Consider the following 12,214-nt stretch of genomic DNA (forward strand, 5'->3'; position numbering starts at 1 on the left):
AAAAAAAAAAAAAAAAATTCATATTTATTTGGCTGTGCTTGGCAAATAGATCTGTGGTGGCACTCAGATCTCCTTAGATCTTATAGTTGTAGCATGTGGGATCTAGTTCCCTGACTGGGGATCGAACCTGGGTCCCTTACACTGGGAGCACAAAGTCTTAACCACTGGGCCACCGGGGAAGTCCCAACCTTCTGTCTTGATTTGGGCCGGTTACAAAAGGGTGTGTAGTCTGTGAACATTTCATGGAGCCATACACTTATGATGTGTGCTTTTCCTAAGATAAAAAGGTTAAAAGAAAAAAAAAAAAAACGCCAGCAGTGTCAAAACACTTGCAGACTGGTTAAAGCACGGGCCCCCAACTCCCGGGCCGTGAGCCGATACCCGTCCGTGGCCGCACAGCAGGGGAGGAGTAGCAGACGAATGAGCAAAACTTCATTCTGTATTTACAACCACTCCCCACTGCTTGACTTCCCCCTGGTCCGTGGAAAAACTGTCTTCCACGAAACCAGTCCCTGGTGCCAAAAATGCTGGGGACCGCTGGGCTAAAGCATGCTCCAGCCTGGATCTGATCAATAGGACACTGGTTACAACTTTTGAAATATGACAGCAAAGGAAATTAAGCCATCAATGTAGAAGGGCAAGTCCCAGGGTCCCAGAATGATTCACGTTAAGTCAGAAATCCAGTTAGAGCTTCCCAGTAGCCCAAGCAAAACAGGAAATGGGAAACAAGAGTCATTTACATGATATGTCAGGCCCAGGAGAAAAAGAGATAGTTACTCCAAAAAACTTCCTGGGCACATGGGACTCACAGAACATCTCCTGTGAGGTTTGTGTCACTGGGTGAGAAGGAGGTCTTATTTAATATTTCTGGCTCAGGTTTTGAAAATATTTACTTCTTTAGCTACACCAGGTCTTAGCTGTGGCATGTGGGATAGAGTTCCCTGACCGGGGATTGAACCTGGGCCCCCTACACTGGAAGTGTGGCGTCCCTGGACCTCCAGGAAGACCCACTCTGGCTCATTTTATGATTCTTGGCTCGTTGCTCTGGGAAAAGAAGCTTCTTCTCCTCCGATGAGCCTCTTCCTTGGCACTGGGGCCTCCCGGTCCTGCCCAGCCTGCCCAGCCCTCCTACCCCTGGCCTGGAATGTGAACAAACCTGCTGGCAAAACAAAAACACAGCCGAGCGCTCCGGGCAGGAGACGGGCCCGGCCGGCGGCCGCGCGAAGCTCACCGTGCATGTCCATCATTCCCGGGGAGGAGCTGTTCTCCGGCGTGGTCACCTCTGAGCCACACTTCTCATCTTTGCCCTTCTTCTTGTTCTTGTTTTTCTGGAGGAGAAAAGTGATGCAGAAACCGAGTCACTGAATTGTCCATGTCTGCACACACAAGTGAGACCCTGGGGAACGGGATGAGTATTTTATTCCAAGGACGCATCTTGGAGCCCCCACATCTCTGGAGGGCTCCACCGGCCTGCCTTTGAACATGTCCCATGAGGGGGGTCCCCTTGCTTTGGGATCGAGGAGCCCTGTGGAGGGGAAGTTTCTGGGGGGTGGGCTGGCGATGTTGGGGGTAACACCACCTTGCTTGTAGGGGCTACCCCGCAGGCCTGCAAACACCCTGGCTGGTGGGAATTTCCCCTGGTGAAAAGGCCGTGGGCACTCAGCCCGAAGCTGGTACAGGAATGCCAGGTGAGGGATGGAAAAGCCAGCTCATGCACTTCTACTAGGCCCCAGACACTGCCTTCCTTAAAGACAGTCAGCTGACTTCTGACCCAACTCTGGAGACTAGGTGAGGAGGGAAAGCCCAGGGAGGAAGCAGGGGTGAAGGGGATGCTCTTTACATGTGGTTCCATTTTTTTTAACTTATTTATTTGGCTGCACCAGGTCTTAGTTATAACATTCGGGATCTTTAGTTGTATCATGTGGGATCTAGTTCCCTGACCAGGGATTGAACTTGGGTCCCCTGCATTGGGAGCATGGAGTCTTAGCCACCGGACCACCAGGGAAGTTCCATGTGGGACTGTGTTGGAAACAACCTAACTGCCTCCACTGGAAAAAGTCTTGTTAAACAAAGTTCAGTACATTCATTCACTGCAACGGTATGCACCAATTACAGACGCCAGGGAAGCTCTTCCATACAAATGCAGAAAGATCCACAGAAATATCCACATATTAAAATATTTTAGTATCCCCGAGATGTATAAAAGACGCAGAACACATGAACAGGATGCTGCCATTGGTGGTAAAGGAAGAGCATAAAGGAATGTGTGTGTGTGTGTGTGGGTGGGTGGGTGGGTGTGGGTGTGCACATGCACACGCTCCCTGGAAGGATACATGAACATCGGTTGTCTCCAAGGAAGACAGCTGGGGGGGGTTGGAGGTACTCATGGGAATGGGATGTAGATTTACAAAAAGATAATACTGGGGACTTCCCTGGTGGTCCAGTGGCTGGGATTCTGAGCTCCCAAGTCGGCGGGCCAGGGTTCGATCCCTGGTCAAGGAACTAGGTCCCACATGCTGCAACTAAGAGCCAGTACAGCCAAATAAATAGAAAATATATTTTTTTAAAAAGATAAGGCTATTAAAAAAATAAAGTAACATTTAAAGAATATGCAAATATACAGAGACAGATAGTTGACTCCAGGATCTTCAGGACAGTATGAGTTTTCCTTATTCTTTATGGGTTAATGAAAACATTCTGGAATTACAGTGATGATGGTTGCAGCACTGTGAACATACCAACATTGGCTGGCACAATTTAAAAGCGTGAATTTTATGCAGGTGAATTGTCATAGTTTTTTTTTTTAAAAAGGGTTTATAAGTAACATTTGAATCTTGTAACATGTTTTACCTATTTAAGAGAATAAAAATTTCAAGAAAATTCTGAAGAAAAAAAATGATGTAACCATGCCATTAATGGGCATTTAAAAACATGAAAAGCTGTCCTTTTCCAATGCAGATTCCCAGCCACCACCATCAGAGATGCAGATTCAGCTGTCTGGGGTGGCACCTGGGAACCTGCATTTTGTCGAGACTCCCAAGGGATCAAGTGCTCAGCCAGGAGTGGGACCCATCGCCTGAGAGGGAGCGGGCAGGAATGTTGTACATCTCAGCTCAGAGATGACAACGAATTAGCATCTAAGCGCCGTCTGCACAGCCACGCTGAGCTAAGTTCTTCCCATATGATATACTGCCTTTGCTCTGTTGCAGAAAACCCCAGGAGCCAGATAGTAATGCTCCAGTGCACAAAGAGGGGACTAAGACCCAGCAAGGTGGGGTCACCTGTCTGAATCACAGGTTAATTGAGGCTATCCTGTCCAACTCCACAGCTAGAGGTCTCTGTCCAGCCCTGGGCTGCCCTGTCCTTCCCCAAACCCCATCGATTACGTTTTCTCCTTGATCACAATCCATTTGGCGCTTCCCTGATGTCTGTTTCATGCTATTCTATAATTATCTTCCCCCAACGAGATTATAAATTCCTTGAGAGCAGGGACCACATCTTCTCAAATGCAACCGGCGTTTATACAACACCTAATGATGTGAAAGGCGCAGACATGGGCAGGAGCCAGAAGCTGCCTTCCAGGAGGCTGGCCGCACTCTGCTCTCCCTCCGGAATGGCCCACACTGAAGGCCGTGATGGTCTGTGTTGGTGCCTCTGGGGTAAAGCAGCCCTGGTGGCTCCATGAGCCAGGCCAGGACCAGAGGGGACGACACGCCACCGCCATCTCAGCCCAGTGTCGACTCACCTAGGGGCTAACATGTGATCAAAGGGTCAAGAACAGTGCCTCAGCCCTGTCTGGAGACCCCAGACTTGTGGGGTAGGTCATTGGAAGTGGCGGAAGGAGGCTTTGCCCTGCCTTTTTTATTTTTTTGGCCAAGCCACGTGGCATGTGGGATCTTAGTTTCCTGACCAAAGGATCGAACCTGGGTCCTCGGTAGTGGAAGCACCGAGTCCTAACCACTGGACCGCCAGGGAATTCCCTGCCCCTCCTTAGGTCCCTAGTAACCTACCAATCATGCATACTGTCACGACTGGAAGCACGTATGTCAGTGTGAGCCACCCTCGCATGAGCAGGGACGGCACTCCAGGCAGAAGGAACAGCCCACGGGGAGGCTAGTTGGTCGGACCATTCTGGATTTTGACTGGAAATGATAGTAGCTGACCCGGGGGTCTTTGAGGGTAACCTGCCTGGGAGCCAAAGAGCTGCAAAACTATCTGTGATGTGGGGCAGCTGCCAGCCATCAATCCCTAAAATTAGGACAGCATATTAAAAAGCAAAGACATTACTTTGGCAACAAAGATCTGTCTAGTCAGAGCTATGGTTTTTCCAGCAGTCATGTATGGATGTGAGAGTTGGACCATAAAGAAAGCTGAGTGCCAAAGAATTGATGCTTTTGAACTGCAGTGTTGGAGAAGATTCTTGAGAGTCTCTTGGACTGCGAGGAGATCCAAGCAGTCAATCCTGAAGGAAATCAGTCCTGAATATTCATTGGAAGGACTGGTGCTGAAGCTGAAACTATAATACTTTGGCCACTTGATGCGAAGAACCGACTCATTGGAAAAGACCCTGATGCGGGGAAAGAATGAAGGTGGGAAAAGGGGATGACAGAGGATGAGATGGTTGGATGGCATCACCGATGTGATAGACATGAATTTGAGTAGGGTTCGGGAGTTGGTGATGGACAGGGAAGCTTGGCATGCTGCAGTACATGGGGTTGCCAAGAGTGGGACAGGACTGAGCAATTGGACTAAATTTAAGATTAGGCACAGACACCAGGGCTCCCCCTAGTGGTCATAGTCATCGCTCCGCCTGGAACCCTCCCCTTAACAACTAAGTGCCCAGGCTTCTCTGCGCCACTCTCTGGGGTCACCCTTCACCAGCAGCTCCAACCCCCAGAAGGCTCTCCAAGAGTAGAGAATATGTGCTTTGGAGTCAGACAGATCTGACAGTTGCTGTGTGACTCTGGGGAAATGGCTTTGCCTCTCTGAGTTCGTGTCTTCCTTTGTACAGGGTGGATACAGAGCTCAACTCCACAAAGTAATGTCTGACAGATGGTCAGGGGCCAGGAATGGCCCTACGATGACGGCGGAGGGCCTGCCTGTCTGCAGGTACCACCATGCCCACCCCAAAACCATGGTGCTCAGTCTATGAGAGAGGACACCTTGGCGCTAAAGTGTGGGGCAAATCGTAGGGCTCCTGTCGGAAGAGGCGACTCGCAGGGGACACTCCCCCCTTCTCTGAGGGCCAAACTCAGGCTGGACTATGGGGGAGGGGTAGACTACTGGGGGAGGGGTAGATCCAGCAGCCTCTCCAGCCCCAAGCTGGATCCTTCTGCTTTCCAAGTGTTCTGCCCCCAGGTCCCCACATGGAGGGTGGCAGTGGACAGCCAGTCCCCTGTCGCCATGGTGGGGAGCGTGGACGGGCAGCCCCACTCCAGGGACCAGCTCCCATACTCACATCGTCAACCTTTGGCTCCGTCACGGGGACCCACTTGTAGATTCGCAGGGATGTGTCACCCACAGTCACCCACTTCTTCTCCCTGCAGAGGACGAGGAAGAACCCGTTACCAGGGGGCTTCTGGGGTGGACCCCTGCTCACGCTGGTGGGGGGTGTGGGCCACATGCCCTTGGAGCAGCTGTGACACAGCAACTACCCCAGGTGGGGCTGAGAGAACGTCTCTGGATCATGCAGACGCAGGTGTGAATCCCAGCACTGGCTGGGATCCCCCCATCCTGCCCCCCGCTGCCGAGGGTAAGTCACTTCACCAGCCAGAGCCTCAGTTTCCCTATCTTTTGGACCACATGGGGTTGTCAACCTCTCCAGGTGGCCACAAGAATTACGGGAGACAAAGCATGTGGACACTTTCTTGTATTTGGGTAGAAGTGCTTGGTAAGATGGGAGTGGGGGCAGGTTACTGCCACTGGGATGATTCCTCTGGATGAAGGGAACCAGAAAACTGGGCCACCTGAGCCCTCTGGGCAGCAGAGAGATCGTCAGACCAACAGGGCATTTCCTCCAGTGGGGCTAGGGTGGGGTGGGAGGGTCTTCAACAAGGGCATCCAGGGGCCCGCCCCGCCCTCCTGGCAAGTCCTCTGAGGTCCTGGGAAGGGAGGCGGGAGCAGAGAGCATGAGTGCCAGTTCCCCAGGCTCTTCCGGGCGAGTGCCAGTTTGATCAGCACGGGGGCAAACCTGGATGCCCAGTGGCCTCGGCCCCCAGACACTGATGCTCAGGGATGGCGACAGGAAGCTCAGCCCGGGCGGAGGGCAGCAGCCAGGTGGGAGGTTGCTCCGAGACCCTACACTCAGAGATGGGCTTGAGTTCAGGGTCTCAGCTTCTAATATCTGCACCGCTGCCCCTGACCCACCCTCAGCTGCATCCTAAACGCCTGGGGCACAGTTGTCAAAGGCAGGTTGACAGTGAGAAGTAAGCCACAAGCCGTGGGAAGGAAAGCGAATGACTAGTTTTCACCAAAGGTAATGATAATGACCACTCTCTCCTCCCACCTCTCTACTCCAAGCATCATCTTCCTCCTCTAGTAATCACCCCAGCCTCCCAAGTTCGGTCCCGACCTCTCACAGCCTAAAAATCAGGTCCTGTAGCTTCCTGGCCCTAGCACTAGGGGTGACAACCAGAGACCACATGCCTGAGGAAACAGAGGCTCAGGGAAAGCTCCCCCAGAAGAAAGGCTGGGATTCCAACCAGGTCGCTGGGGCTCTGGAGTCCACATTCCCAGCACCAGACTCTGCCGTCTCAGAGACGTGGGAGGTCACGCTAAGGAAATCAGCTGATTCAAGGGCCCCATGAGATGATGTCGGGGCCAGACACACACCTGCTGCAGGTGGCATGGCAGCCAGGAGACCTCAGCAATTTTAGCAACAGGGGTTGCACCAGAGCCGAGAATTACGAGCGGCTGCGGACACCTTGTCCAGCCTCCCCGCCAAGACCTTGGCCTTGGGTCCTCCCCTCCATGGGAAAGTAGACCGAGCTAAAGGGACACATTCCCACCAGCTGGCACCAACCCACCACCGGGACTTCTGGGAACCCAGCTAACCAAAACCACAGACACTTCCACGCCCCAAACTGTGCCTGCATGGTTCCCAAAGTCCTCTGCTGGAAGAAGCTAAGGCCTGGCTTTTTTTTTCAGTTCCCCAACCAGGAATCGAATCCTAACCCCCTGCAGTGGAAGCACTGAGTCCTAACCACTGGACTGCCTGGGAAGTCCCTAGGGCCTGGCTTTTATCAACATTTATCCTACTATGCAGAAGACTTCTGAAAGTCCCTTGGACTGCAAGGAGATCACACCAGTCAACCTTAAGGGAGATCAACTCTGAATACTCATTGGAAGGACTGATTCTGAAGCTGAAGCTCCAGTATTTTGGTTTGGTCATCTGATGCAAACAGCCAACTCACTGGAAATGGCCCTGATGCTGGGAAAGACTGAGGGCAGAGGGAGAAGAGGGCGTCAAAGGATGAGATGGCTGGATGACCTCACCGATACAATGGACATGAACTTGGGCAAACTTTGGGAGATGGTGAGGGACGGGGAGGCCTGGCCTGCTGCAGTCCATGAGGTCGCAAAGAGTTGGACACAACTGGGCGACAAAACAACAACAACAATTCTACTGTGACCGTTTCTAGTGCCTTCTGTGTGATAAGCACTACACACACTTGCTTTAATTTTCCCATAATCTCTGGTGACAGTAAATAGTCACCTTTCCTGTTTGTTAAAGAAACTGAGGTAGGGGGAGGTGGAGTCATTCTCACCAGTGTTCACACCTCCCTGCCACGCTGCTTTCTGGAGTAGCTCCCCCAGCCCCCAGCCCTGTCCCTTTAAGCCTTGAGAGAATTAAATAAAGGCAGGTACCTAAGTCACCATCCACCTGTCCCCAACCTCCTGGAGGCAGGATGGATGACCCACAACCCCAGTCTTTCCCCATCTCCATTCTGAATAACCAGAAGGTGCCTGGAAGGGACAGAGACATTCCAAGAAACAACCTCGGTGACAAGGCAGCCATCACAATAGCCTTTGTGTGTTGAGAGCTTACTTCATGCCAAATGCTTTATTTACACAGGCCTATCAGAGGGGAACTATTGTCATCCTGCTTTACAGATGAGGAAACGGGAGGCCCAGAGAAGTTATACCACTAGTTCACGGTCACGCAGCTACCGCAACGGCAGAACCGCGGTTGGACGTGGGCTGTGACCCCTGGTATTCTGTCTCCCGTGAAAAACACTAAGAAATGACTCCATAGAGCTCATCAGCCACAGAAGCTGGACAAAGAGGCACAAACTGCTCCAATCCCACCCAAAGGGCCACGAGCACTCACTCCTCACAAGCCGGTTTCTTCTGCCCAGGCCCCGGTAGGTCAGATCCAAGGCTTGATTGTGTTTAAAACAGAAAAAAAAGTAACTGACTTGCAATACACAGGACACCTCTCAGGGTATAAAGGGTGCCAGACCTGGGCTTCGCAGGCCACACGTGAGCTGAGATGAACGTGGCAAGTCGCAGGTACTTTCCAGGGAGGTTACGGGCCCCGCAGGTTCTGAGCGGAACATGGCCGGGTTCTGGTTGCCTCCCTTGGCCCCAGGTCCCAACTCGCTCCAGGCATTAGAAACTGCTCTTCAGTTCCAGTCCTAGGTGTAGGCACTGAGGGGCCAGGGGTCAGAGGGAAGAGCGCTGAGACTCTGATCACAGTCTGCAGTCCAGCCGGCAGCCTCCCAGGGAGAGACAGGCCCTGGAGTTCAGGGGCAAGATGCTGAGTGAGAACCCGGTACTTTGTAGGCATGTCCAGGGAGCGTTGGGTGTGTCATCAAGCCAGCGGCTCGGCAGCGCCTTAGGAAACGACATACGAACCTAGAGGAGCAGCGAAGCGTTCCTACCACCAGCTCCAAACCCATCACCCTAGGACTCGCAGCCCCCTCAACCCCCAAGGAGTGTATTACACTGTACTTATCCCCTTACATTTGTGGTGGTAGACGAGCAGCCAAGAGGCACATTTTGTCTGGTCTATATGGTGCTTTAAAAAATAAGAATCCATTGCCAGACTTGGAAAAATAAACCAACAAACAAGTCAAACCCCACATTCAAATCCAGATTGCTGGCCATTCTCAAAAACACAAGATGGCCATGAGGGACCCGCACGCCCTGAGGAGCAGTGCCTCTCTCAAGATGGGGCCCTTGGCTCTCTCAGACCCCTGAGTCTCACCACCTCTAGGCACAGGACTGGATTCACCACAACCTCCAGGCTGCAGCCCGACATGGCCTTTGACGGGCACGCCCGGAGCCCTCCTGTAACCAGCCAGGCTGAAGTGCCTGTCTCTGCCCCGCCAGGTGGGTTTCTGAACAAAAGGAGTCAGCTGGAGGAATACAGCCCCAAACGCCCCATCCCAGCACAAGCTTCTGTGTAAACTACGAGCACCCCTCTCCCTAGATCCTCCAAGCTGAGGCCAATTCCTAATGTTCCCTCAGGGTCAGCTCCGAGCGCTGGCCAGCCAGGGAGACCTGACTCCCGCAAAGACAGCTCTGAAGCCATCACTTCCTCTCCACTTCCCAGGAGTAGTCCTTGATGCCAGAGAAGGTCTAGCTATGGCTGGCTTCATCCTAACTAGGCCCAGGCCCGCTTGACCCGCCCTGTGCCTGGCAGGAGGGTCCCCTGCAGGTACTGAGGAGAGTCTAGGCACAGTCAAACCCCCTGCCCCTAGGGACCGTGGGAGGGCTCGGGGAACAGGCCTCTCTGCGGCTCCACAAGTCACTGAGGGACCCTTCAGACCGCAGTCCCAGGGGTCCCTGGGCCTAAGCCTACTTCAAGGCTCAAGCCTTTTACCGCCTGCCAATGACTCCCACTTCCCTCTCTTCTCCACCCGCACCGGGCCTCCTAACCCTGCCCCAGTTTCCCCCCAGAGGAGCCCACCATTTTGTTCTTCCTTCAGCCATGATCTGGCTGCCTTGCACTCCACCAGCTGGCCTCGCTGGGGTATCAAACAGAAAGGAGAGGAGAAATAGCCGGTAGCTATGGACAGGGCAGCCACAAGCTGGCTGCTGGCTTTTTCCAGAGGAGGGGAAGGGTCGGGCTTGGCAGAAGGGGGGATTTTTAGGGGTCACCGGGACTGAGAAACACCACCCTAGGCTTACAGGCTGAGTGGTATGCTAGGCACCTCCATTCTGAATTTTTTAAAAAAAGAGAGAAAGGGGATGTTGAGTTAATTTCAGATAAACAGCGAATAATATTTTTTAGTATAAGTATGTCCCAAACAGTGCATGGGACACACTTACACACTATATATATATATATTTAAAAATATTATTTTGTTGTTTATCTGAAATTCAAATTTAACTGGGTGTCCTGTAATTTTATTTGCTAAATCTGGCAACCCAGTGTCCCAGCCAGTAGGACGTCCCAGACACGGTTGGTGGCCACAGAGTTAATAAACAACCCCAAACCACAAGGGCTGACTGGAAGACACATTCTAAAGGCAGAGCGAGGGTAGGATTTGGCTTCTTGGTGCTGAGGAAACCTATGAAATAAGGTAAAGTCCCTTTTGCTTAGAATGGGCAGGAGGGAAAAAAAAATCAGCAAAACCAAGCTTCTACCTGACAATAAAGGCAGCATTTAATAGCCAGGGAAATGGCTCCCCACTCCAGTATTCTTGCCTGGAGAATTCCATGGACAGAGGAGCCTGGCGGGCTATAGTTCATGGGGTCGCAAAGAGTCGGACACGACTGAGAGATTCACTCACACACACACACACATACACACACACCCCTGAGAGATTCACACATACATCCCTCCCCGTGTGAAGGATTAAGTGCTTTTGGAGACATGGTATTATTCCAGGAGGGGAGAAGGCACACAGGGACCCTTTGCTGTCATGGTTAGAGAAGTTATGTGGTTAGCCCAAAGTCACAGCAAGGAAGTGAACTGGAAGTCCAGTCATAAGATCCCAAAGTCTGAGGTGTTTAATGTACTTGACTCCTAGTTTCCTAAAACACAAAAAGGGAGGGAGACAGGTTCTCCTCCCCTCCCCCCTCAAACCAGAGCCTGCTCAGCAGCACTGAAGGCTTCCAGGCTGGCTGCTCTGGGGCCCCCAGGGTGGAAAACCCCACAGCTCCATCTGCCCTCCCAGCAGAGCAGCTGGCGGGTGGGCCCTCCAGGAGCAGCTGTCAGGGTGCAGGGGCCTCTGCCAGGCTGGGAACCTGGGGCAGAAGGCCCCACCAGGCCTCCCGAAGCACAGAAAGGCAGCGTGCCCCCACCCCTTTCTCACCTCTAGGCTGGTAACAGAAGGAACTCAGGCCCAGACAACAGCTCTTTCTTTGCCTAGGCGCTCAGGCAGGGGACAACTCCAGCCTTGCCTCTGAGAATCCCGCTGGAGAGGGGGTGGTGGGCTTGTTTTTCCTGTGTGTGTTTTGGCCTGCAGCTGTTTCTGCCATTTTTAAATGGCTCCAGTCCCGGCACTCGGCGCCCTGCGCGTCAGGGGAGCTCCCACGGCAGGGAAGACTTGGATCTCAACTTTGGAAGGCCTCCCCTTCTCACGGTTCTGAAAATTCTTTGTCCCATTGGAGCCAAACCCAGCCCTCGGCTGGGCATCCGGCCATCTGCAGACAGCCCTTTCCATAGGAGGCCCGGGAGCACGTGGACTTTATTGATTTTCCTCTTGCCTTTTTTGTTGGGTTTGACTCAGAAAGGACAGCTAACTTGTGACACGGCTAGACTGGAGGCTCGCCCCCAGTGGTTTTGAGAGACCCAGGCGTTACTTGAGAAATGACACCCCTAAACATAAACAGAGCCCGCCACGGGGCCTTGCCGGGTTTTCAGGCTTTAAATAAAGGGTCAGAATGAGCCCGCGGGCACTGACACTCGAACGTCGCGGCGTCTCTTCTCCCTCCCTGACCCTGGTGAAGCCGTGGGAAAAAAATAATAAAGTTGAAATCCAGGAGCCGGGAGTTTTCAACAAGTCTGCCCCAACCTGACGATCGGCTGCCGTCTCGGGCCTGGCCCTCGGGCCGATTCCGAGACAGACCCGGACGAGGCCGGGGAAACGTTCAGTCGTATTAATTACAACCAGGCCACGCCGGACGGAATCTAACGTGAGCCGGAGAAACCGCACGGCCCGACACCCGAGTCCCCCTCGCCCCCCGCGCAGAGAACAAAAACAACAGCTCTCTCTGCAAAACAAACACGAACCGCCGGGTTTGGAGCAGCACACGCGGCCCA

General features: G+C 52.9%; 1 protein-coding gene across 1 annotated transcript in view; it reads right to left on the reverse strand.

Moving 5' to 3' along the window:
• Positions 1-9,262, reverse strand: part of BCL7A (B-cell CLL/lymphoma 7A) — a 26,290-nt gene extending 17,028 nt beyond the window's left edge. The window contains exons 1-5 of the mRNA XM_010841424.1: positions 9,209-9,262; positions 8,771-8,856; positions 8,330-8,380; positions 5,459-5,540; positions 1,232-1,328 (exon numbers count right to left, since the gene is read on the reverse strand). Of these exons, the coding sequence (XP_010839726.1) occupies positions 1,232-1,328; positions 5,459-5,540; positions 8,330-8,380; positions 8,771-8,856; positions 9,209-9,262 (370 nt within the window). The remainder of the gene's footprint in view (positions 1-1,231; positions 1,329-5,458; positions 5,541-8,329; positions 8,381-8,770; positions 8,857-9,208) is intronic.
• Between the last annotated feature and the right edge of the window lie 2,952 nt (positions 9,263-12,214).

This window comes from Bison bison, unplaced genomic scaffold (genome assembly GCF_000754665.1).
Source record: "Bison bison bison isolate TAMUID 2011002044 unplaced genomic scaffold, Bison_UMD1.0 scf7180017864160, whole genome shotgun sequence".
Lineage (NCBI taxonomy): Eukaryota > Metazoa > Chordata > Mammalia > Artiodactyla > Bovidae > Bison > Bison bison.